The 25,156-nt window shown below is 38.3% G+C and overlaps 1 protein-coding gene across 1 annotated transcript in view; it reads left to right on the top strand.

The window, feature by feature from the left end:
* The window catches only part of MGAT4D (MGAT4 family member D), a 44,647-nt gene that overhangs the window by 14,448 nt on the left and 5,043 nt on the right, over positions 1 to 25,156 (top strand). Inside the window, exons 2-8 of the mRNA XM_065904224.1 lie at positions 2,229 to 2,387; positions 6,061 to 6,198; positions 11,878 to 12,011; positions 15,284 to 15,330; positions 21,663 to 21,776; positions 23,467 to 23,542; positions 24,846 to 24,960. Of these exons, the coding sequence (XP_065760296.1) occupies positions 2,229 to 2,387; positions 6,061 to 6,198; positions 11,878 to 12,011; positions 15,284 to 15,330; positions 21,663 to 21,776; positions 23,467 to 23,542; positions 24,846 to 24,960 (783 nt within the window). The remainder of the gene's footprint in view (positions 1 to 2,228; positions 2,388 to 6,060; positions 6,199 to 11,877; positions 12,012 to 15,283; positions 15,331 to 21,662; positions 21,777 to 23,466; positions 23,543 to 24,845; positions 24,961 to 25,156) is intronic.

Below are 25,156 nucleotides of genomic sequence, written 5' to 3'. Positions count from 1 at the left end.
AAAAAAAAGAGTCTGTGAGCAATCTCATCCTTCAGAATCCTCCCCCAGCCTGCTCTCCCCTCCCACCCCCCGACCGTCTCACTGCTGTCCTCTGTGCATACTATTGTCATTGCGTGCCGGGGGTTGAACTTGTTCTCTGCCCATGTTTCCTTAAGGGGATATCTTTCATTTCACCCTCCTAGAGAGGGCATTTGAAAGGGAATCCTTGGAACTTCGCCCAGCATCTCATTACATTTCTCAGAAGACTGAGGGTTCTTCTGAATGGTGAGATTGTTCAGACCTAGCATAGGTGGGCCAGATTAACAAGGTGGCAGAATTGCTTCCTTAAAAAGTCAACTTGGGCCATCTCTGGCTTGTCCTCTTATAATAACTGTCTGAAAGAAGGAAAAGGCTTCCTCTTTACTCTTTCCTCCTAGGTAGTAAGCACACGTGGCAAGCCGTCCCCTTTGTGGATGTGGCCTCTCTTGTCCACCTCCTCTTGCAGTAATGAGGTGAGAGTAGGGGTAACTTGGGTAGGGAAGTAGGACATCCCAGTGCTTTGTGCAGTATCCCATTGTCAGAGCTGCAGGTAAAACTCATAGTCCCCGTTGGAGTTGATGTTGTCAATGTGTGTGCTTAATTAGTTAAACCTAAGGAGAAGAGAATCTATAATATCAGAAAATGCACATTGATTTCAGTCACTAATTTAGTTCTACCAGTCAGCCTATAAACTTCCTGAAAGCCGGAACTGACCATCTCTATTTTGTATTTCCATGGACAGAGTCCTTGGTAAATAAAAGGTGTTTAATTTCTTAATTTTTTTCTGATTATAGACCCAATGAAAATGATTTTAGGAACAGAAGAATTTTGTGAAAATAGGAAATAAAAAGTGATTCAACAAACCAAAGATTATATATTAACAAAATATAAACTTGTACACTTTTTTTTACTATATTAATGTACTTTCTTTGCTAAATGGAAATTATAAGATTTTATTCTTAAAAAACAATTTTATAAAACTTTAAATATTCTTCTATAGGGTGATTTTCATTGCTACAGAATATTTAATTGATAAATGAAGAAAGAGTTGTCAATTGATCAATAATAATATTTGTCAGACATTTGTCAAGCATTTTGTGTGTGTGTGCTTTGCCACATGGTTTACATGTATAATAGCGTTACAACTTCATAACAGCTCTGCAGCAGGAATTTTTATATATTCATTTGCACCTGAAGGAGCAAAGGCTAACAGAAATTAAGTACCTTGCCCAGCGTCACACAAATATTCAGCCGAGAGCCAGCAGAACTCTTAAAAGGTATTCTATGATTTATTTAGGATACTTCCATCCCTGAGCATTATGGGTGTTTCCAGTTTTCTCACAGTGATAAATAATGCTGCCTATGTTGAACATCCTTAGAGCCAAATCTGTGTACATATTTCTGGTCATTTTCTTCAGAAAAATTCCTAGAAGTGAATTTTTTGCCTTCACTTGCTTTTCCCTCTAAGTTCAAATCTAATACATGCACAAAGTGGAAAATTTGGAAAATACAGAAAAGCACAAAATAATAAAGCAAAAAACTATTGATAATCTCACCTTCTAGATATTACCATTTTTAACACTTCATTCTTTTTTTATGTATACGTGTACATACATATTATATATATATAGCACTATATGGGCTTCCCTGGTTACTCAGCTGGTTAAGAATCCACCTGCATTGCAGGAGACCTGGATTCGATCCCTGGGTGGGGAAGATCCCCTGGAGAAGGGCATGGCAACCCACTCCAGTGTTCTTGCCTGGAGAACCCCACGGACAGAGGAGCCTGGCGGGCTACGGTCCATGTGGTCACAAGAGTGGGACACGACTGAGCGACAAAGCGCAGCGTAGCACTGTGGATGCCGTTACTGTTCAGTAGTTAGGTCGCGTTTGGCTCCTTTGTGATCCCATGAAGCCCACTGGGCTCCTCTGTCCATGAGTTCTCCAGACAAGAACACTGGGGTGGGTTGCCATTTCTTTCTCCATGCACTATATACACACACACACACATATAAGTGTAGTGTTATATATAACTGTATTGAAGCATATACTTTACATTTTGTTATAGAAAATTGTATGATATTGCCTGCATCTCTTATGTCTCCTGTGTTGGCAGGTGGGTTCTTTACCACTGGCGCCTCCTCGGAAGCCCATATATTATAGAAAATTATATTGCTACATGTATAAATAACTACATGTTTTCTTTGTAGGTAATCAATTAACTAATTGTAGAAACCATATCTCGGAGTTTAAGGAAAGTATACTACGCTTAAAAAACAAAACAGAAAGAAATCGCCAAGAGTTGCTTAATGCCTTCAAGGAAATGAAGCTTGACATTTCAGAGAAAGAACATGATGCACAAAATGCAGGTTTGCATTGTTTTTGTTTTGTGTATGGTGGTTTGTTGTGTAATCTTTTGTGTTTGGAAATTTAGATTTTATGCTTTCTGATTTTAGGGCTTTTCTTTCCAGTAGATATAACTAAATCAGTACTCATTCTTTTTACTATGAAACATGCAAAAGTGTGGTAAGAGGCATCACTGATAAATTTTCTCTCACTTGTACCTCGAAAATGGTCCTTTTCTGTTTTCCTTCTCTGAATGGCACCACCATCCATGATCCATCTGACAGAAGCAGCCAGACACCTGCACATCCTCTCTGAATCCTTCCTCTTCCTCTAGCATACTTCTCCCATGACTGTCAGTAAGCAGTCCTATTCATTGATAATCCTGTGTATCTCACAAATCTATCCACATGTTTCTGTCACCATCTCTACTACCCTAATCAGGCTACTTTCATGCTTCATCTGAATGACTGCTAACATACTTCTTTTTTCCCCCTTTCTCTCTCCAGTCTTGTCCCCACCTGTTTATGCTCATGTTAGCCAAAGTGAAGGCTACACTGTCCTGCAAATGAATTTTCAGTGGCTCCCCATTTCTTCAGGATGAAAAGTTCTGCCACCTGCTTCCCCTTATGTAATCCAGTACCTCCCCTGAATTCAGCCCCTGGCAGCCACTGATCAATTCTCCATAGTTTTCCATTTTCCACATTGCCATACAAGCGGAATCACACAGTGTATAACCTTTATGGACTCTTTCACTTAGCATAGATTCATCCAAGTCATTATGTGACCAATTATTTGTTGCCTTTTTGTTGCTTAATAGCATTCCACTGTATGGATGTGCAGTGGAGAGATTGTTTCACCAATTAAGACACATTTGGATTGTTTTTCAGGTTTCTTTGTTTCTTTTTTGGTGATTACAAATATCTGTTGCCATAAGCATTCAGTGTACAGATTTTTTTGTATGAAGGGAATTTTCCTTTCTTTAGGATAAATATCTAGAATTGATGGACATATGATAGCTGGATGCTTAACATTATAAGAAACTGCCAGGATGTTTTTCAGAGTGGTTGTGCCATTTTGGAGCAATGTATGAGAGTCACAGTCACTCCAGTTAATTATAGCCTTTCTGGTGTCATGGCCTCTCATAGTTTTAAGGTGTATTTCTCTGGTGACTAATGATGTTGAACTTTTTTTATGTGCTCCTTGGCCCTCCATATATCTTCTTTGATGAGACGCCTGTTCAGATATTTTACACATTTCTAATTGAGTGTTTTTTTCTTGTTGTTGAATTTTGAATATTAAAAAGCATATTAAAAAACAGAGACATTACTGTGCCAATAAAGGTCCATATAGTCAAAGCTATGGTTTTTCCAGTAGTTATGTACGGATGTGAAAGTTGGACTATAAAGAAAGCATCAAGAAAGTTGATGCTTTTGAACTGTGTGGTGTTGGAGAAGACTCTTGAGAGTCCCTTGGACAGCAAGAAGATCAAAACAGTCAATCCTAGAGGAAATCAGTCCTGAGTACTCATTGGGAGGACTGATGTTGAAGCTGAAACTCCAATACTTTGACCACCTGATGCGAAGAACTGACTCGTTGGAAAAGACCCTGATGCTGGGAAACATGGAAGTCAGGAGGAGAAGGGGATGACAGAGGATGAGATAGTTGGATGGCATCACCCACTTGATGGACATGAATTTGAGCAAGCTCCAGGAGTTGGTGATGGACAGGGAAGCTTGGCTTGCTGCAGTCCATGGGGTCGCAAAGAATAGGACACGACTGAGCAACTGAACTGAACTGTTGAGTTTTGAGAGTTGTACATATCCTGGATACATATCTCATGGGTGTGTGATTTGGAAATATTTTCTCCCAGGCTGTGATTTGTCTTATTATTCTCTTTGTGGTGTCTTTCAGAAAGCAAAAATTTTCAATTTTGATGAAGTCGAGTTTTCCTTTTTATGTTTTATGCCTTTGATGTTGTATCTAAGAACTCTTTATCTAGCTCAGGGTCATAAAGATTTTCTTTTTAGGTTTTTAAAAAAATTTATCATTTTAGGATTTACATTTAGGTCTATGAAACTTTTGAGTTTATTTCTATAAATAGTATGAAGTATAGGTAAAAGTTCAGTTTTTATTCAGTTCATTCGCTCAGTCATGTCCGACTCTTTGCGACCCCATGGACTGCAGCACGCCAGGCCTCCCTGCCCATCACCAACTCCTGGAGCTTACTCAAACTCATGTCCATCGTGTTGGTGATGCCATCCAACCATCTCATCCTCTGTCATCCCCTTCTCCTCCCGCCTTCCATCTTTCCCAGCATCAGGGTCTTTTCGAATGAGTTAGTTCTTTGCATCAGGTGGCCAAAGTGTTGGAGTTTCAGCTGCAACATCAGTCCTTCCAATGAATATTCAGGACTGACCTCTTTTAGGATGGACTGGTTGGATCTTCTTGCAGTTCAAGGGACTCTCAAGAGCCTTCTCCAGCACCACATTCAAACACCACAGTTTATATTATTGGAGTATAATTGCTTTACAAAGTTGTGTTAGTTTCAGTTGTATAATGAAGTGTATCAGCTGCATGTATACATGTATCTCTTTCCCCCTGGACCTCTCTGCCTCCCCTCCTTCCACCCACTGAGGTCATCACAGAGTTCCCAGCTGAGCTTCCTGTGCTATATACCACAGCTTCCCACTAGGTATCTGTTTGACACATAGGTGGAAGACCAAATAGACAGTTCTCCAGAGGAGATGTACCGCTGTCCAAGAAGCACATGAGAAGATGCTCAGCATCACTCATTATTAGAGAAATGCAAGGTTCAGTCTTTTTCATGTGAATGCCTAAGGGTTTTAGAACCGTAGGTTGAAAAGGTTTTTCTTTCTGCAGTTACCTTTGCATTGTCTTCAAAAATCAGTTGACCGTATTTGTGTGGCTCTATGTCTGTATCTCTGTTGTTCCGTAGGCCTGTGTGTCTATTCTGTAGTGCTCCACGGCCTTGATTACTGTATTATGAATTAAATTGGGTAGTGTACGTCCTTCAACTTTCTCCTTCTTTTTCAGAATTATTGGGGCAAATTTGAATGAGTGGAGTCATTAAGTGTTGAGAGGCTAGAAAACAAAGTTATAAAAATACAAGCTTTAATGATGTGATGTTAAAGTGGTAGAGCAGGCCAGCTAGAGCATGTTTCGGTTCTCCTTCCTTCGTTTGGAACTGTCTGTTCTGTTAGCATCTGGTTGTGTCACTCATAGTGTTAGATTTACCTTAAATACCTTGAAAATAAATGGGCTTCCTTGGTGGCTCAGATGGTAAAGAATCCGCCTGTAATGCAGGAGACCTGGGTTTGATCTCTGGGTTGGGAAGATCCCCTGGAGAAGGCGATGGCTACCCACTCTAGTATTCTTGCCTGGAGAATTCCATGGATAGAGCAGCCTGGTGAGCTACAGGCCATGGAGTCACAAAGAATCAGACATGACTGAGCGACTAACACTTTCACTTCAAAATAAACATGAATCAATAATCTTTGAGCTATATTTTATAGCTTCACAATGTTGTTAATTCACAGTTAATAGTATGTATCCTATATATTGAATACTAAATTAATCGTGAATTAACTTATTAACTACTATGTTAAAAAATTGTACTGGAAAGAGAAGAATCCCTATAGTTGTGAACTCAAAAACCTTATCTTTTCTCTTTTTCAGTTGAGAAGAAAGTGAATACCTCAGATATGAATGAAACAGTGTCTGATGCATTTGAAGTCTTAAAGTTCTTTTTCCCTCATCTAAGGAAAGTAGACAGAATTTATCCTAATGTAATCAAGGGCAGAGAGAAAACAGGCGGTAAGAAAACTTAGCTTTGGAAAATCAAATACAGACATTTTGATCATTGGAAACATCCTTTTAAATTTTAAAATGTAATCAACTCATATGATATTCAGACAGACCCCCCAGCCTATCTGGCATTCATTTGTATTACTGGAAATCAATGTATTGTCTTGAAGAAAAAAATCATTCAGTAAATATTTGGAGACTGTCATTTAAATCCAAGTTTAATGAAGATGCTTTGGAAATAAGTCAATATAAGCCAGACATCATTAAACATCTTTTACGTGCTTGGCAACTCTTTTCTCCTTTGCTTTTGATAAATCTATTTCTTATCTGGTTGTCTTCCTATTGCCTCATCTTTCTGAGGAGCAAAGTCAACAAAAGCCTTACAGAAGAGGTAATGCTTGAGTTAAGCCTTGAAGAATGAGTTCAGTTTCACCAGGTATAGGAGAAGAGAAAAAGTATTTGCATTGGAAGCAAGGATATTAGGTTAGAACACCTGCCATTCCCACCAACCACGTTCATTCCAATGAGTGAGTCATTCCAGGTCAGAGGTCAGCAAACCAGAGCCTGCAGGCCAGATTTGCCTGTCTTTAAGAAGCCTTATTGGACCATAGTCATGCTTGTTGTTCACTTGTTGTCTCTGACTGCTTTTGTGCTGCAGCAACAGAGATAAGTAGCTTCAGCAGAGATGATACAGCCCAAGAGCTGAAAATTGTACTATCTGGCCCTTCAGTAGAAAAAGTGAGCTGACCTCTGCTCTTGGCAGTTCCTTGGGAATAAACAGTGTTGGTCTATGTCACATGCCTCTAACAAACCTGTTGTGTTGGGATGGAGAAGCCAGGTGACATTGTTTTCCATCTACTGAATTCTGTGTCCCATATACCAAGTTTGATGTTTTCTTTCATTATCTCATTTCATTCTCACAATCCAATGCAGTAGGGGCTGTGATTATCTTTATTTCTTACCTGAGGCCTAGAGAGATGATGGAACTCTCTGAGATCACACTTGTAGAGGTCTTCACCTGAATCATATTTCTTCTTAGAAGTATTTTAATTGTGGCCTATAAATATGTGCATACACATGCGTGAATGTATGAGAGAGTGCACACCAGACAAAACTACATTATACAGAAAGAGGAGTTGAAAGACACAGAAAAGATGAAATCAGTCCCCAGTAACTCTAAGATACTGGATACCAAGGAGAAGCCCAGCCTTGGATAAGCATCAGAAAAGATAAACCAAAGCCCATGATGTAGAGTGAAAGCAAGGAGAGAGAGAGGTTGGTAACTGGGAAGAGCAATGGAATTCCTTGTGTGGGAGCTCGGGGTGTTGAAATAAACCAGTTATCGGTGCTGTATTAAATCCTGAATAATTGTCTAATCCCCCAACTATTTCCTTCTTTCCAGTCAATGCTGAATATATTGATCAGGTTTGATTATATTGATATATAATCAGTGCTGAATATATTGACCTAGGATTTCCTAGGTTCTTGGGAGGAGAGGTTTGCATATAAACCTTCATCACCAGAAGTAATTTAAAGGGAGATTTTAGTTACCTTAAAGATGACATAAAACATTTGCAAGAGTGCTGAAGTCTGTAGCATGGCCTCCTGGGGAACCTGTCATCAGGCTTGTATCTTCTCTATTCTGATAAATCTCAGATAATTTCTACTCTTTATAGCCCCTCTGTAACTACTTTTCATTCAGCCTTCTTTTCTTGCCCAGTCTATTGAAATAGACTTGTCATTTTTCTCTTGGCTTTAGTATTGCCAGAGTCAGTTCATTCCTAATACTTTCCTCAGAGGTACATACTTAAGTGCATAACTCATCATGCACAACTGTTCCTTAAAATCCCTCAGTAGATGCTCAGTGCATATAGAGTGACATTAACTCCTTGATATGGTATATGCACAGTAGTTTATATCTTTCAAATCTCATTTTCTGCCACTTCCTTTTTTTTGCAGCAACCCCAGGCATTCCCTACAAGTGATCAGTTGATATTTGCCTATAAGGAACATATCACCTCCTGTCAACCCACAACTAACTTGTCATATCGCTTATCCAATATGACTTTTCAGCTTAACTGACAACTTCTTTGTGAAGTCTTCCATGTTTCCTCCTTTAACAAGCTTCTGCCCAGCTCCAAACACTTACTAGGCTCTAGTGAGATAGTGGTGAACAGACGTGGAACTTATCCTCTTAGAGACAAATGAGGAAACAATTACAATAGAAATTAATCAGTGCTCTGACAAGGATATACAAAGGTAGTGCCAAATCTACTTGGGGATTTAAGGAAGGTTAATCTGTACTTGAGGAATTAGGGAAGGCTTTCTGGAGGAGGTGACATCTAAAGTGAGACATAAAGGGTAAAAAGAATTGCAATGGGATGAGTAAGGAAAAGGGCTTCCCAGGTGGTGCTAATGATAAAGAATCTGCCCGCCAATGCAGGAGATGCAGGTTCTCCTGCATGGGTTCAATCCATGGGATGGGAAGAACCCCTGGAGGAGGGCATGGCAACCCACTCTAATATTCTTGCCTGGAGAATCCCATGGACAGAGGAGCCTGGTGGGCTACAGTCCATAGGGTTGCAAAGAGTTGGACACAACTGAAGCAATTTAGCACACATGCATGCATACAATTAGAGAAAAGGCAGATGGTGGATAGCAGAAAAGGATAAGAAAGAATGTGAGAGGTCTAACAGTAAGAGGACTTGGAAAAAAGATGTGGTTTGTGTGTGCAATTGGGGCTGGTGACTGTCGGCACTAAAACATGAAATGGAGGCCACATAATAGAGGAGTTTGGCTGTGTTTATCCACCCCAGATTTTTGGACATTATTATGTGGCAGTCGTTATATTAATGCTGGATTCATAATAATGGTGAACAAGACAAGCAGAGTCTACCCTCACTCAGTTTGCAGTCTAGGTAGGAAGACACATGGGTAGCAACAAAAAGGACAAGTTGTATGAGAGACGAGGTCAGAATCCACTTAGAAAGAGTGAGTAGAACTAGCACAGGTGCCTGAAAAAGAGTGTTCTGGACACCAAGGGATGGCACGTGCAGATGCCTGGAGAGGAAAGAGGACTGAATGATCAGTCTGGGAAGCTAAAAGACACCAAGGAAGACTGGTTTCGAGAGAGGGTAGTTGGAACAGAAGAGGTAGGTTGGGACTGGGTCACTAAGGGTCTTGCAGACTTTTGTAAATGTATTCCTTATCCTAAGACATGGGAAGCCATTCAAGAAATTGCTTCCAAGAGTAGATCCCAAAATTTGAAACTTGACTCCTGCTTCACACCCTTCATAAAAATCATTTCCAGGTGGATTGTAGATCTAAATATAACAGACAGATAATAAATCAGCTAGAAGATTATCTGAAAAACATCTTTATGGACTTCAAGATATGCAAACATTTCTCAGCAGGAATCAAAAAGCACTGGCCATAAAGGAAATGATTGATAAATTGCACAATGCTAAAGTTAAGAGCGTCTTTTCTTAATTTTAGGAAACCCGTGATGGAAGATGGTATGTGTAATACACATAACTGACAAAGGGTTCATATTCAGAATCTATAAAGAGCATCAGTCAATCAGTAAGGAAAACACAGACAAGTTAATAGAGAAACAGACAAATCTTGAACAGGGATTTCACAGAAGAATATCTAAAGGTCAATAAACATGAAAATATGTTCAAACACAATAGTAATCAGGGAAATCCTGATTCTTACTGCTGTCACTGAAGTTCAATAATTTTTCTCAAGTAAACACCTCTCAGTGTTTTGTATACCAGGGCTCTGATGGTTTTGACAACTTTGTTTTACAGTTTCATTATTGCTTTTTAGAGAGAGGATTTTTCTGAGTTCCTCACTGAGCCATTCTCGAAGTACTTATCTCCATTATAAAGGTGTGGAAATTAAGGCAGGACAGGATAGAAAAACATCTACTTTTGCTTTATTGACTATGCCAAAGCCTTTGATTGTGTGGATCACAATAAACTGTGGAAAATTCGTCAAGAGATGGGAATACCAAACCACCTGACCTGCCTCCTGAGAAATCTGTATGCAGGTCAAGAAGCAACAGTTAGAACTGGACATGGAAAAACAGACTGGTTCCAAATCAGGAAAGGAGTACGTCAAGGCTGTATATTGTCACTCTACTTATTTAACTTATATGCAGAGTACATCATGAGAAATCCTGGGCTGGATGAAGCACAAGCTGGAATCAAGATCGCCAGGAGAAATATCAATAACCTCAGATATGCAGATGACACTACCCTTATGGCAGAAAGTAAAGAAGAACTAAAGAGCCTCTTGATGAAAGTGAAAGAGAAGAGTGAAAAAGTTGGCTTAAAACTCAGCATTCAGAAAACTAAGATCATGGCATCTGGTCCTATCACTTAATGGCAAATAGATGGGGAAACAGTGGAAACAGTGGCTGACTTTATTTTTTTGGACTCCAAAATCACTGCAGATGGTGATTGCAGCCATGAAATTAGAAGACACTTTCTCCTTGGAAGAAAAGCTATGCTCAACCTAGACAGCATATTAAAAAGCAGAGACATTACCTTGCCAACAAAGGTTCATCTAGTCAAAGCTATTATTTTTCCAGTGGTCATGTATGGATGTGAGAGTTGGACTATAAAGAAAGCTGAGCACTGAAGAATTAATGCTTTTGAACTGTGGTGTTGGGAGAAGACTCTTGAGAGTCCCTTGGACTGCAAGGAAATTCAACCAGTCCATCCTAAAGGAAATCAGTCCCGAATGTTCATTGGAAGGACTGATGTTGAAGCTGAAACTCCAATACTTTGGCCACCTGATGCAAAGAACCAACTCATTGGAAAAGACCCTGATGCTGGGAAAGATTGAAGGTGGGAGAAGGGGACGAGAGAGGATGAGGTGGTTGGATGGCACCACCAACACGATGGACATGAATTTGAGTAGGCTCCGGGAGTTGGTGATGGACAGGGAAGCCTGGCGTTCTGCAGTCCATGAGGTCAGACACGTTCTGGACAGGGAAGCCTGGTGTTCTGCAGTCCAAAGAGTCAGACATGACTGAGCGACTGAACTGACTGACTGTATATCTTAACCCAACTCAAATAGCTGAGCACTGGTACAGTGAAGATTGAGTTTGGATAGACTTTGCTGATAGAATATTAACATGTATTGGAATAACATGGGATCTGTTCTCCTAATGCTTCAGTCATTAATATGCAATAAAAGTCACTTAAAGGCATGGATCCATGCCTGATAGATTCCATCAGTTATTTAGAAATTACGTCATACAATTTTTTCACAGGTGAAAATATTTCAGAGTATTTTTCCTATTTCAGGTTCCAGCATCTCCTTAGGAAGAAGAATAGAAAATCAGCCAGTGTATGATGTTTTGTACCCAGTTAGATGAAAGCTATAATAAATGGAGAGTGGCTAGTTTTATTTTTCAGTACATTGAAACTCTTCACATGAGAGCATCATAGAGTCTATTTAATGCCTTTGCTAACAATCCTCTGCAAATTGGAATTTCCTCAAAAAGAAAATATGTGATAAGACTTAACAGCAGTTTGGATTATTTTTGCAATAGAGTTTCAAATACTTTTTTGATGACCACACAACTAACCGAAACATAGTAATGAGCATACATATTAATGCTAAATTATGTTTTTCTCTGTGCTTTGAAATGATACCATATTCCTGTGCCTGCAGTTACCTTTGCCCTGGGTATTTCCACTGTCAACAGAGGAAATTATAGTTACCTGAAGCAAACACTGACCTCTCTCCTCTCCAGGATGACTCTTCCAGAAGAGAAGGACTCTGTGGTGATTGTCTCTATCGCAGATGTATGTATGAAAAATGAACAGGTCCCCTCACTCCTGACCCATAGTCTCTAAACACTGTGGTAATCACAGTGGTAATTTCCTCTGTGGTAATCATTGCATCATGTTGAATTTTATCTTAAATTTTAAAAAGCATCTGCTAGATGCCTTTTTTGAATAACAATGTATTTAATACTTGTTTGATACCACTATCAGTTTAAGGGAAATGAAACAGTTCTATGTGGATAAATATGATTATATCGTTAAATATGTTACCAGGAGCCCTGTATACTACTATAAGGTACAGAAATTATATTTAAAAACAGGACATTTAAATGGGTGCTATAGTAATAAAACCTGCCCAGCCCAAGAAAAGGTTGGTATATGAATCAAGAGATAATTTGTATTAAGTCACAGTAACTATGATCAATTGAGGGACTACTTTCTATGTCTGAAGGATTGTGGACAATTTTTATATACATTATTTATAACCTGCATTGCATTTCCTGTAAAGTAGGTATCCAGATGAAAAACCTGGATCTTAAAGTAAATAGTTTTCCCAGCACTTAATAGAGCAGGTTCAAATCTGCATCTCTCTAGTGGCCCAAAGTTTTCTGTCTTGCCTCTAATGCCATGTAAAATTGTAAAGTGTGGTATAAATATTAACACCATAAAAGGTGTTTCAGAGGGGAATTTGGCAGAAGATATCAGATTTTAAATGTGTCTATCCTTTGAATCAGAAATCTCAAGTCTTGGGAGTTATCCTAAAGAGATAATCAAGAAAGAATTTCAAAATAATGAAAATGTGACCGTAGACAGTGACAGTATGTTTGTCGTACATGATATAATACAAAATGTGCCAATATGATTGAGAACAGAGCCTGGATCTAGATTGCCAAAGTTCAGATGCCAGCTGCTCCACTTCCTGCCTTGTGAACGTGAACAAGTTACTTAACTTCTCCATGCTTCACTCTCCTTATTTGTGAAGTAGTGATGATATTGCCTACAGTATATAGATGTTTTGGCCATTAAATTAGCTAGTATTGGGGGAGTATTTACAGTGATGTATGTCACACTGTAAAGTGTTCAGTAAGTGACAATTTCAAAGATTTTCAGTGCACTGTTGTTTTATAATACAGCATATTAGATACAGCCATAATAGGTATCAGTGAGAGGGTAAGTACTTTTGTCTACATTGCAATAATTTGTAACCATTGAAAGAATGAATATCCATATTCAGTGATATAGAAGATGTCTGTATCATATTGTTGACTGAAAAAAGTTGTAAAGTGTCATGTTTGACTTTATATTATCTATAGAAACTGTGATAGAAGAAAGGAAGCAAGGAAAAATAGATGATAGAATACATAAAAAAAAGACAATGAACAAACCTCAGAATGATGATCTTCAAAATATTAATAATGGTTATCTCTGGATATTGGGAGTTTTTTTTTCCATTTATTTTTATTAGTTGGAGGCTAATTACTTTAAAATATTGTAGTGGTTTTTGCCATACATTGACATGAATCAGCCATGGATTTACATGTGTTCCCCATCCCGATACCCCCTCCTGCCTCCCTCCCCATCCCATCCCTCTGGGTCTTCTCACTGCACTAGGCCTGAGCACTTGTCTCATGCATCCAACCTGGGCTGGTGGTCTGTTTCACCCTTGATAGTATACTTGTTTCAATGCTGTTCTCTCAGAACATGCCACCCTCGCCTTCTCCCACAGAGTCCAAAAGTCTATTCTGTACATCTGTGTCTCTTTTTCTGTTTTGCATATAGGGTTAGCATTACCATCTTTCTAAACTCCATATGTATGCATTAGTATACTGTATTGGTGTTTTTCTTTCTGGCCTACTTCACACTGTATAATGGGCTCCAGTTTCATCCATCTCATTAGAACTGATTCAAATGATTTCTTTTTAATGGCTGAGTAATATTCCATAGTGTATATGTACCACAGCTTCCTTATCCATTTGTCTGCTGATGGGCATGGATATTGGGAGTTAAAAGGGATTTCTGCTGTCCTTTAAATTTTTTCCTCTGTTGTTTGAATTTTCTATGAAAAACATGTCTTAGAACGCAGAAAAACTCAGAACAAGCGGAAGAATTAATAGGAACATAGAAATAAAAGATTAAATAATCATTCTGTCCAAGTTTAATTTTTTAATATTGGAAGCATTTACATAATGTCCAAAATGTTTTATCACATTACCGTGTGTTACATATTACAATCTTTATTTCTTTACTGTTGGCACATCTGCCTAAAATGTTTAGACCAATAATAAAATATTGGGGGACAAATTTTAAAATGGAATATAAAATGCTTAAGAGGTATAACTTTAGTAGTATGTTTAACATGTGTTTCAGTGGTTAAGAAATAGCTGGCGAGAGAGGGAGGTGGTGGGAAGGGGGATCGGGACGGGGAATACATGTAAATCCATGGCTGGTTCATGTCAATGTATGACAAAAACCACTACAATATTATAAAATAATTAGCCTCCAACTAATAAAAATAAATGGGAAAAAAAATAGCTGGTGATTCCATTTTTGGCTATCTTAAGAAACTGAAGTACTATAATAGAGTGGTCTGTATCATGGCTGAGCGTTTTAAGCAAGCAGTCTAACTATATACATTCAAAGTTGCCTTTCAGATTACTCGGATTTGACAGTAGTAGAACTATAAGTATTCAAATATTCTCAAAATTTTGTGTTGGGGATGCTTGTGGGCCCTGAGGCTACATGTTATAAATGCCATAGGTTATGTAAAAAAAATTACCTGAAAGTATAAACCATCGAAAGCTACTTACAAATGAATCTGTCACCTAACATAGCAGAGTAGATACACACAGTCTGCTGATGGAAGGAAATTTGGGAATCAAGCCAACAAATACTGTCTCGAAAAATGTGGTGTAATTTTGAAGAAAACTCCTTGTAGTACAATACTCATAAAATGAAGACATTTTCAAAAAAAGGCAGTTCATTGAAATAAGCCATCCCATTTTTAGGACAAAACTGTTTTAGATACATAAGTTTTTGTGTACTAATTTCTAATTGTAAATAATGTGTAGTGATATTTCGTATTATGACAAAGGGAGAATAAAGTGTTTTCAGTATTCAGTATTCAGTCAGATCTTTTAGATGCATGAATATTTTAAATTCTTTCATAGAAAGTAGAAACAGTAGAAATATTAAGACATAGTAACATTCCACACATAAACTAGATTTACATGTATTAGTAGAACTATGAGGCTTGCTTCTTCATTTTAGTAAAATATTTCTCTCATTTTTAGAGTAACGAAAATTATGTAAAATCCGTGGTTGACATGATTACAAAAAAGTAAGTACTGTATGATAAATTTAAAAATAACTGTTCTTTCATTTTTCTGTCCAATTACATGATTTTATTAGTGTCTTATTCTATTTAATGAGTGTAACTGTGCAGAAAAAATATCATGTAGCTCTATCAATGCTGTGATGAAATGTAGCTTATAATTTCCCCTCAATTCTGTACATCATCTACCTATTAAAGTTCATATTTGTCATGATATTATTTTTATAGTATCTATTCTTCATGAAATCCATGGCCTCCGAGAGAAGCCTGCTGGATTATTTTTAAAGCATTCTTGTGTTCCTTACTGTATGAGGTTACTTTCCCAGCTTCTGCTTAAAATCTCCTGCTACATGCAGCCCAGGAGATGCAAGCACGTGCTGATGAACTGATATGAAATTTTTTATCAAGCAAGATGCTGTGGAATGGACCCAGCCTTCCAAATCCTTATGCTTAAGTGGGCCATACAACTGGGGAGAAAAAAAAAGCAAGGCCCAGCAAGGAAGCTGGTGAAATGGGAAGGGCAATGTGAGAACACACTGAGTAGGAAGCATTTAACTCTAGGATCAGCCAAGAAGGACTTTCACGAGAACTTAATAATTGGACTGCGTGCAAGTGTAATTAGACATGTTTTGGGCAGATAGAAGGAGAAGAGAATGCTTGGCAAATAGAATTGCTTGGGAAGGCAGAAGGGCCAAAGAGGGAGTATGTGGGGGAAGGACTCTAAGGACTGATGTTTCCTGAATGTAGTAGATGTTTGGAATTAAGGAGGAAAGACTGATGGGAGATAAGGCAGGTCATGATGAGATCATGAAAAGCCTTATGATCAGTGCTAGGGCTATGTGCTGTTTGTGCTACAAGCTAGGGTTGCCTTCAAGCTGAATCTGGCTAGCAGACATGCTTGTTTCAGCCAGCAGTGCTTTGCTCTTTTTGTTTTTCCCTCACCAAATAGCTCTAGCGGATGAAACCAACTTATTCTAGTTAAAAGAATTCCAGTCGGTGCCTGCGGAATGAACAGAATTGGCAGCTCGCCATTTTGAAACATAACCGATTCAGGCATATCATGGAGTGACTGACAGGTGGAGGGGAAGCTTTCAGGGAAGGTGTATCAGTCAGCAGCCAAATGGGAAACTCTTGGTGGTTCAGAGAGAGGAAATAGAGACAATTTAATACAAAAAATTGGCCAAGGGACTCCCCTGGTGGTCAGTGGCTAAGACTCCTTGCTCCCAATGCAGGGGTCCCGGTTCAATCCCTGTTCAGGGAACTGTTAATAGATCCTACATGCCCTGGCCTGACTAAGACCCAGTGCAGCCGAATAAATAAATGTAAAAAGTAAAATGATAAAATTAGCCAGAAAAGTTGACAAGAGCTGAGAGAAGAAAGAGAAGGAGAAAGGAGACAGGAGAATCGTAACGGAAGAGGGGGTTGTGCCCCGAGTCTGAGGCCGCGTGCGCGGCCGCTGCGCTGTGCTCGATGCCGGGGCACAGCCCCGTTGCTCCTGCCGGTGCCGCCAGGTCGCCGCGCTCCAGGCCGCTGCCACAGACGTCTCCAGAAACCAGCCGTGTGGACAATATCCTCCTACTGCCTCTGGTCTCTTCCCTTCCTGCCTCCCATGGGACTACCTGGAAGGAGCAGGCAACGGGTCTTGGAATGGTGGCTTGCAGACCCCCACCCTACAATATCTGGCACTGTGGAAGTGGGGAAGTGGGGGCTGAGAACAGATGGATAATTATTAACAGCGGGAAGGGATCAAGTTCCCCTTCTTGACCCTCTAATCGGGGCCGTGTCACTGCAAGTTAGAGAGTCAGACATTTGTGCCTTCTGTTATGATGCAGAGGAAATGCACCAAGAAATAACTGTAGGGTGTACTTGGTCACCAACCTCAAAACAAAACGAAACGACCTTGAATCTGTCAATGAAAGTTTAATTAACAAGTTAATGAAAAAGAGAATTTTAGTAGAGCCAAATTAAGATTAAAACCTTGGAGACAGACTGTCAGAAGCTCTGAGGACTATTCGTTCCCTCTGGTAGAAGTCAGTTACATTTTTGAGACAGAGGATCATACATCAAAATGACAGAGTGCTGGTCTACCTAAAGTTCCTCAAAGATACATAGTCCAGGTAAGCACATACAAAGTGAGCAGTAAGTCACTACAAACCCTTACAGAGTTGAGAAAGGATACTAATCTTCTAAGAAATTTATGCCAGAAGAAAGGGAGAAGAAAAAGGATCTTTATGGATTAGCTGGCACTCCCATCTTTGAGGGGGTCTGGTTAATGTGTATGGAATGCAGAGGCACGTGGTACACTGGGGGAGAGGGTTGGGACAAAGAATTTTATGCTTAAATTTTTTTGTCCTGCCTTAAAGTATACATTTTAGCTCATTAAATTTAATCAAGCCTTTAGAGCTAAGCTCTAGTTCAGAGTATATACAGTGAGAGGAGAAAGTAATCTGGAGCAAACCCCTAGGATGTGGGACCTTTAGGACAGCTGACCCACTTCCTTCAAAATGACAGTTGCATGGGGGGGAAAGAAAGAAAGAAAAACTAAAGTGACTGATCTAGATAATAAGCTTAAAAAAGAAATAATAGATAACCAATTACAATGAGAGGATCTTAAGTGGATACTCACTTGAACGTCTCATCTCCACCCCCCACCTTTAGACCCTGTACTTAAACTACTAGGGATTTGTGAATATCCACTGAATATTATGTGATGTTAAGTAATTACTCTTAGTTTTGTGGGATGTGATCCTGTCATGTCATTACATAAATATAAATTTCCTTTTACAATTTCACACTGAAGAATTTAAGGGTAAAATATGATGTCTATGATTTGTTTTAAAATTCTTAAGCAAAGAATGTGGACTGCATAGATGAACAAGTTAAAAAATTAATGGTTGTTGAAATCAGGTGATTAGGGATTTGCATATTTTGGGTAATTTTCATAGTAAAATTTTCAAAATTTAGTCTCTTCTAAATGAGCTTAACTGATGGGGAGAAAAGTTAAAACTAGCTCGAGGGAGACATGTTTGGGGTGTTCTGAGATGGGAGCAACTTGAGGGTTTTTCTGTGTGCTCAGGGGAAGAGGGAGGAAGCTGATAGAGCAAGGACTGCGGGGGATTGAATGCAAGGTACACATGGAGATATAGGCAGGACTAAGTGAAAAAAAAAAGATGAGAATGGGTGAAAGAGTAAGACAAAATTAGTTTGGACAAGGAAGGTGAAATGAAACAGTCCCCTCCTTAAAGGTAGCTCTCTCTCTTCTCTGTGAGAGAGGTAAAGATCATACATTGAGAATGATGAGTTAACTGACAGCCTATAAACTTGAGAACAGTATGGAAGGCTTGAAATAGCTGATGTGTGTAAAAGGAGACAGAGTTGAGCAAGATTAAATAAAACACCATGGATGTCTAGTTTTCCCCAAAGAAGATTTCCTAGGAAAAAAGTTGTGTTATATGCAAATCTTTAAAATGCCCTCATATCCCATGCTATCCTACCAGTTGCTTTACTCTGAATGATAAACCACTGTTCAGAGACAACACATTATCCTGAAATGGCATTAATCCATGCTAGTTTGATATCCTTATTAGCGATTCTTGACAGAATCAGCTAAAAAGAATACACAGGTTTACAAACATTTCCTGTGGATATGACTACATAATCGCAAGCAATTGTTTCATGACCATTAAACATTGGTCAAAATGTTTAATACTCTCTGACAGCTATAAATGTATAGAAAAATGAAAAATATAGTAAAACTAATATTCATCTAGTACACTGTAATTTAAAATGTGGAGACATGAAAAATGCTAAACATCACTAACATCAGGGAAATGCAAATCAAAAATCACAATGAGATATCACCTCATGACTGTCAAAATGGCTATCATCAAAAAGTCTACAAATAAAAAATATTGGTGAAGGATGTAGAGAAAAGGGAATGCTTGTGCACTGTTGGTGGGAATGTAAATTTATGCAGCCACTAACTATGGAGAGTCCCCCCAAAACTAAAAGTAGAACTGCTGCATGATCCAGCAATTCCACTGCTGGGTATGTATCTGAAGAAAATGGAAACATTAATTAGAAGAGAAACATGCATCCCAGTGTTCATAGCTTTGTTTGTAATAGCCAAGATATGGAAGTAGCCTAGGTGCCCATCAAGAGATGAATGGATAAAAAAGATGTGAAATATACGAATATAATGGAATACTGGGCTTCCCAGGTGGCTCAGGAGTAAAGAATCCGCCTGCCAATGGCAGGAGATGCAGGTTTGATACCTGGGTTGGGAAGATCTCTCCGGAGTGGGAAATGGCCACCCACTCCAGTATTCTTGCCTGGAAAATCCCATAGACAGAGGAGGCTGATTGAGCTACAGTCCATGGGGTCACAAAGAGCCGGAGAAGACTGAACATAACACCACAACAAATGGAATATTACCCAGCCATAAAAAAGAAAGACATTCTGCCATTTGCAACAACATGGATGGATTAGAGAGTATTGCACTTAGTGAAATAAGTCAGAGAAAGACAATATCCTGTTACCACTTACATGTGGAATCCAAAAAATAAACGTGCACATAACAAAACAGACAGATGCACAGATAGAGTGGGGAAAGGACAGGGGAGGAGTGAGATGCAGCCACAAACAGCTGTGTATAAAATAAATAAGCAACCAGAAAATTCTGTACAGCACAGGGAAATATAGCCATTATTTTGTAATAATTTTAAATGGAGTATAATCTATAAAAATGTTGAATCACTGTGTTGTACACCTGAAACTAATATAATATTGTAAACCAACTGTACTTCAATTAAAAAATAAATAAATAAAACATGGAAATCATTGAGAATAAAGTATTTCATTTAGAAATTTTATTAAGAGTAGTTTAAGCATTGTTTGCCTTTTTCCTGTCCTATAACTTAAAATTCAGAGTGAACATTTTTTTTTATGCCTTGGCAAATTGTCATACTCTGAGTTTGGGTCAGGCACCTACATTTTATCATTTACATTTTCAATGTCGTGAAACATCTGAGTGTTCCTTTAACGTGAAGTTTTTTGCCAGCATCATATCCTACGGAATATCCTTTCTGCTACAAGCATCTTCCTCATTTACGTCAGGCAAGTTCACCTTCACTTCGCAGTTGTGCTGCACACCCCGGGTCTCTGGAGAGCGAAGGTGTCAACATTCCCAGGGTCTGTGGTCATTTAGTTGCATCCAAAGAAAGTTATCAGTGTCTGTACTTTCACCTATTAGCCAGTCCCCTCTTTATTTTGTTCAGTGTCGTGTGGGTTTGTTTATTACTAGGAGACCAGGAGGCAACACAATTGCATGTTTTGCTGGCTATCAGTGACCTGAGAAGCAGATGCATGGTGACCAGTTACCAGCAGACTTGGAGAGAAGTGACGAGATGACGTGCATCTGTTACTTACGTAGTGATTTATGAACTGAGGAGTTGGGAAGGGAAGTTTGTACTTTATGCAGTTATTCAGCTGATATTCCATGAAGACTCACATTTGAAAAGTGTTGGGGAAAACGGACATTATTTAATTAAAATGTAACTGAAATTCAAAGCGACTTTCTAGTCGCTAGTGCAAACTAGGACTGCCTAGTTTGCACCTAATTCAAATCATGCATATAAACTCTGTCCTGCTTCCATTTTAATAAATAATGCCATGCCTAGATTTAAATCTCATTTAAAGTCACATTATTTTTCTCTTATGGAAAACCATTTAAAATGCTCTACCTGGTCTCTCATTATTTTACCTTGATGGTACAAGATTTATAGTACAGTTTTTGTGAGCAGTATTTTATGCATTTTAATGATGTCCTTGTTGGTCTATAAATGTTAACTTTTAAAAATAAAGAGACTAAAAAATACTCCTCCAAAGAATTGTGGACAAGAGTCACACTTAATCCTTTCTATGACAGTCTGATTTCAGGAGCCACATTGTTATTTGGTAGGACTCTTATTAAACTAAAGTTATTCGTTTAAATCTTCTAATGTTCTTGCTTTTTTGCAGTTACTATATTGTGTTAACTAGGCAATTAACTTGCATCTGTTAGAGTGCATATCTGATTGAAAACTTGAAAAATTCAAAGTACTTATAATTTTTATAAGAGGAAATTAATTTTATATTGTATATTGTAATTTTTTACATGTGTCACTGACTTAAAAAAGAAATATTTTTGCTTAAAAAGTATTAGTTTTATGATGTCACTATCAGATACATCATGAAGTAATCAGATCAAAATACTGTATGGATATACATAAGGAACTTCTTTTTAATTTTATGATTTTGGTAAATCAAATTCAATTATACACCTCTACTTCTGTTTATAGATTCAAAAGGCAGGTGACATCTGGATCCTTAGAAGTCATTTCAATACCTGCTTATTTTTATCCAAACATATCACATGCCGCCAGATCAACTGACGACTCAGAAAAATTAGAGAGGTATGATATGTTGAAAAGTGGTATCCTTAAATAACTGGCTTCATCTGATAAAATGTTAGACTTTGCATGTAGTAGTTAATATTTGATGCACAGTGGTGTGCTGGAGCCAGCTTCTATTGGCTGGCACCTAGATTCTATTAATACTCCCAGCTTTTCTATTTGCTGATCATCTGAGGCAGGTAATTTAGCCTTTTTTTCCTTAACTTCCCCAACTTTCTAGTGTGTATAATAAAATCCACTTTATGTATATGGGGAAGGCATTGTGAAAATAAAATACAGTCGTGTTTATGAAAGAATTCTAAAAAATAAAAAGCTCTATACCCATACAAAGGATTGCTATTGTTTGATTATAAATGTGGTATGTATTACAAGAAGTATAATAATTTGGTTCCTCAAAACTCATTAGAGCAAAAGACATTAAGATTCAGAAAAAGGTCTTATTCAGGAAGCTTATTGGCACTGGGTTCTTTTTTTAAGTAATAAATGGTATGTCCAAATCTAGATATCTTTTGAAGATTTTGTTTTGCTTTTGATGACCCACATTTTACTCAGTTTTTAGAGTCCTAAAGCTGAGAGACATTCTAGATCCTTGTTTTACTTCTGTCCTTTATGACTCCGTCATCATTTCATTTTTAGATTCTCTCTCTACATTATCCCTCTCATCCCCAGTCCTCTGCCTTGAGCTTAGTTCAGACCATTGGAGATTTACTGGCTTCCCTTAATCCTAGCCTAGCCTTGCCTCCAGTTCATTCACCATATTCTAGCCAGAAGAATCCTTTTTCATATGAGATATATAGTTTCCTGCATGTCATGAAAGACCCTTCATGAGCAGGCCCCTGCTGATCTCACTATCCTCGACTTCCTTTCCATCCACTCACGGTGTTCTCAAAGGTGGATTGCTCCTTCACACATCCATGCCTTTGCAGCACTGCTCCTCTACACTGAATGTTCTTCTTCCTTCTGCTCCGCCCTAAGTCATCATTGTCCATATCTTTATGTAGTACCTGTCTAATGGCTGTCAGTTTATGATTTTTCTATTTTCCTGCTAGATTATGAGACCCAGGAGGGCAAGAACCACGCTGTGTATTGCTCTCTGGAGCTTCAGGACCTGGCCTAGTATCTGTTGTTGTTCAGTTGCTAAGTTGTGTCCGACTCTTTGCAACCCCACGGACTGTAGCCCACGAGGGTCCTCTGTCCATGGGATTTTCCTGGCAAGAATACTGGAGTGTTTTGCCATTCCTCCTCCAAGGGGATCTTCTTGACCCAGGGATTGAACCTGAGTCTCCTGCGCTGGCAGGCAAATTTTTTACCACTGAGCGACTAGGGAAGCCCAACCTAGTATCTGGTTTAGTATTAAATTAGTATAATGGTTCTTCATACTTTTATTTAAACAAGACCTAAGATCAGGAAGAATATTAACTTTATTATATAAATGGTAATTTGACTAACCAAAACATAAAATGAGTAGATTATGCTTATCCTGGTTTAACAGTGGCAGACACTGTCCACTGATAAAGTTGGGAAACCTTTTAGTGTAACTTTAGTACGGGATATTCAGTTTCACTTAACGTGGAGAGTACTTTCTGTGAGTAAAGTGTGAAAGAAGTTTGTTTTTAACTACTAATATATGCTTATAAATAAAAGTTAAATAAAATGAAAAATGTTAACAAATTTTATTATTTATCTCTAGTTGGAGAATCAAACAAGTATTAGATTTTTGTTTTTTGATGCTGTATGCCCAGCCCAAAGCTATGTATTATTTACAGGTAAGACCTTATTTAGATACATAATTGAAAGTGGAAGTATTATATCCTCCTTCTCTCCTTCAGTTACTTCCTTCCTCATTGTAGCCCTCCACTTGACTCTGTACTTAAAAAGTGGAAAATATCCATTATATTGAAACACCAAAAGGAAGCTTAAAATTCGTTCTGTGTCAGTCTTCTTTCTGGGTCACTGTTAACAGAGGAAATTATAATTGCATGAAGCAAACGGGAAAAAAAAATCTCAAATTAGCAAGAAAATAAATTATATTACTTGCATTTTTTCTACTCACAAGTATATTAGATTAAGCACACATATTTTGGGCACTTATGTTAGACACTTTATATGTACACTTATCATTGCTATTCTGTGTTGCCCCATTTTATGAGTAACACAGCTCTGCAGTGTCTTATGTGTTCATGAAATAAATCAACTGTGTATAATTTGTACCTCCTAAATTCCTGCATGGTGTTAAATAATAATACCACGTTTCCAACAGTAAGTATATACCACACATGAGAGAGTGCACAGTTGTGACAGGAGTCTGCAGATTGTCACTGGAGAATAGAGAGGGAATTCGAAAAAGGCCTGAAGCCAGATCTTCTCTTTTTATGGTAAAAAACCAAAACCCCTTTCGATTCCTAGTTAGAGGCAATGTAATAGAAACACAAGATGCAGCCAATGTACTCATCCCCTTTGGGAAGAACAGGATTCTATTTTGTGCCATGGTATTGTGCCTGAGGACTTGCACATCTTCCCAAATCATTTAGAACCCCTCTTCATCTATAGATTCCACATAATACACATTAAACTTAAAAAGGAAATTCTAATTTCCTTTCCTCCCCACCACCTCATGCAGACCTATTTCTAGGCTTGTTGGCACCATGCTTCTAACCAGCTAGGTGGGGCCGAGAGTGCCAGCTCCCTTTTGTCACCTTTTGCCAAGCACAATATTTGGCACCAGAACGTGGCGCTTATCAACTAAGCATAAAGCCAGCTAGTCCTAACCAAGAAACTAAATAGTTGTGAGTGTGAAAATGAACCCAGATGGATAGACTCTTCTGAAGAGGATTTAGATTGAATGTTACTTATTAGTATTTAGGAAAGAAACTGATAATCTCTGGTCTCAGAATTAGAAAATGAAAATTGACTAACAGGAAATAACCTCAACATGAATTGAGCTAAAAAAGCAATCTACTACATCATAAAAATGTGGGTTTTTTTCTGTTGTATTTTCAATTTTCAAGCTAATTTGTTCCAGGGAAGCATCAAAGGTACTAACACCACCCCCCCCCCTTTTTTTTTAAGCTGGAAGATGATATCATAGCTAACAAGATGTACCTTACAAAAATCACAGATTTTGTACATAACATCACTTCAAATAATTGGCTTTATATTGAGTTTTCAGTTCTTGGATTTATAGGTAAGCAGTGGATCTATTTTTGTGGGGTCAACATTTTCAGTACAAAAGTTTTTAAGAACTTATCAAAGAGATTGTTACTCAATGGAAAGGAATGGCATAATTTCTATAAAGATACTATTAGTTTAGCAGAAAAATTAGATTCGAGGACCTGAATTTCAGAAAATGTGTTTTTAAACCAAATTTTTTGTAGATAAAC

The sequence above is a fragment of the Muntiacus reevesi genome, chromosome 13 (genome assembly GCF_963930625.1).
Source record: "Muntiacus reevesi chromosome 13, mMunRee1.1, whole genome shotgun sequence".
Lineage (NCBI taxonomy): Eukaryota > Metazoa > Chordata > Mammalia > Artiodactyla > Cervidae > Muntiacus > Muntiacus reevesi.
Note: the sequence above shows the minus strand (reverse complement) of the source record. Positions and strands in the feature narration are given on the sequence as shown.